Source organism: Bidens hawaiensis, unplaced genomic scaffold (genome assembly GCF_021521415.1).
Source record: "Bidens hawaiensis isolate Kalapana, Puna unplaced genomic scaffold, B.hawaiensis_p1.1 tig00046167_1, whole genome shotgun sequence".
Classification (NCBI taxonomy): domain Eukaryota; kingdom Viridiplantae; phylum Streptophyta; class Magnoliopsida; order Asterales; family Asteraceae; genus Bidens; species Bidens hawaiensis.
Window position 1 is genome coordinate 25,641 of NW_027505973.1, and position 1,813 is coordinate 27,453.

Genomic DNA, 1,813 nt, shown 5'->3' on the forward strand with positions numbered 1-1,813 from the left:
TGTATGTGTTCAATGCAATTGTTAACCGTTTCTTATTTAATATTCATGTATGATTAATGTTTATGCATTAAATAAACAAATATATTATATTTGGTCAAATATAATCGAATTTCATTGCGTGTAGCCTCTAAATGTTTTCCTCGTCCCACTGTCCCTTGATCTTACCGATAGTTGTGATATGCATGACATTTTACTAGGTACGTTTGTTTATTGACTATAAGATCGCAGATATGTCTCTCCTAGCAGTATAATCCAAGTATATATATGAAAAAACATATAATATAAAAACATATTGTAAGTAATGGCATCCTATTACGGTGATAAATAGTAACATATAAAATGTTTTTATTTGATGGAAGAGTTTCCTCCTTGTTCTGGTTGGTTGCTTTTAACAATTTGGTTTTTGTGATTTCGCATCCACACTTTAAAGACATGTTTGGAAACCCCAATATTCATGCAAAATCTCAAAACCATTTCTTCATCTTTGTTTGAGATCGTCCATCCTATTCTTTCGGCACATGCCCACATGCTTTGCTTTTGATACTCCGAAAACTTTGTTCGGGGTCGCCTTTTCCCATGCTGGTTAGCAATTAGTTGGTGCAAGCTTTTATTGACCGAAAAATGCAAGTCTTTTATCGATGGATACGAAGAAATTGGTGATGGTGATAGTAACGGTGATGGTGATGGCGATAGTGATGGTGATAGTGATGATGGTGAATTTGGAATATTGTTATTCATTGGTATGGCGGAAGGTGGTGAGTGTTGGTACTTGGTTTCATAGCGTACCGAGTAGATGTGTTCATTTTCTTGATGGAAGTTGCGGTGACAACCGCAAGCGTCACAATGCATATGCATTGAATCCGTAGGAGTGGATCCATGGGTTGGTACAAATTCTTTGCATCCATCTAGAGCATGGACACCCGAGATAGTTGACTGATTTCGGTTACATTTGCCGTAAGGAACTATCAACGATGTTGGCCGCGGGTGGCGATTAAGTACACCATTTGGTGGCTCAATTTCGGAACCAGCACTACCGACATTAACATAAACACATGGTGGTATTTCAACTTCACTGGCATTAACGCCGGCAGTTGGTGGTGGTGGTGGTGGTGGTTCCATGAGTGTGTTTTGATTTGTGTGAGAGGATAGATTAGGAGGGTGGGTTTTTATTGAAGAAAAAAGTGGTATGCATTAAATGATAAATTTATGACGAAGAAAAAAAAAGCAAAAGATGATAAAATTTTTGTTAAAGTTTATATTAAAATCAGTAAAAAAAATATAGATAATGGAATATAAAGCGAAATTAATGTGTGTTTAAAAGAAAATCATAAAACTAGTTGTTATATATCTTAGAATCAATTTCAGGTTAATTTTATTTATATATTCACGATTTATGCGACATTTTAGTAGGAATGGCTAATGAACTTGAACCCGATGGCCGGACTAGAAACTTTCGAACAAGTATTTGGTAATGTAGTTGTTGTTGTTTGTGGGATGGGCAGCGTATATGTTGATATCATACCTATCCATATCCATTTTTATTTTTTATTTTTGTTTCTTTTTCCTTGGTTATAATATACTATCATAGTTCACTAATTTCTAGTTTTTACATTTCTAGTTTTCTTGGAAAAAAATTGTGAATCCTAACTGATAATTTTAACAAACTAATGAGATCAAAACCAATATTCATCCTACATTGCCATCTCTACATTTAGTATCCTCCACAAGTCTCCATCACATCACCAATAAGACTATCTTCATTGTACACCATCTATATCTAGGTCAAATTTATCGGTTTTGTCTCGATTTTAGT

General features: G+C 34.7%; 1 protein-coding gene across 1 annotated transcript; it reads right to left on the reverse strand.

Moving 5' to 3' along the window:
- Positions 1-345: 345 nt before the first annotated feature.
- On the reverse strand, positions 346-1,119 carry LOC143616203 (zinc-finger homeodomain protein 12-like). The gene has a single exon (XM_077089099.1). The coding sequence runs from the start codon at positions 1,117-1,119 to the stop codon at positions 346-348; it is 774 nt and encodes a 257-aa protein (XP_076945214.1).
- Between the last annotated feature and the right edge of the window lie 694 nt (positions 1,120-1,813).

Bases quoted from the DNA above. Each gene is read 5' to 3' on its own strand.
- LOC143616203 (XM_077089099.1), bottom strand. From the start codon at position 1,119: ATGGAACCACCACCACCACCACCACCAACTGCCGGCGTTAATGCCAGT.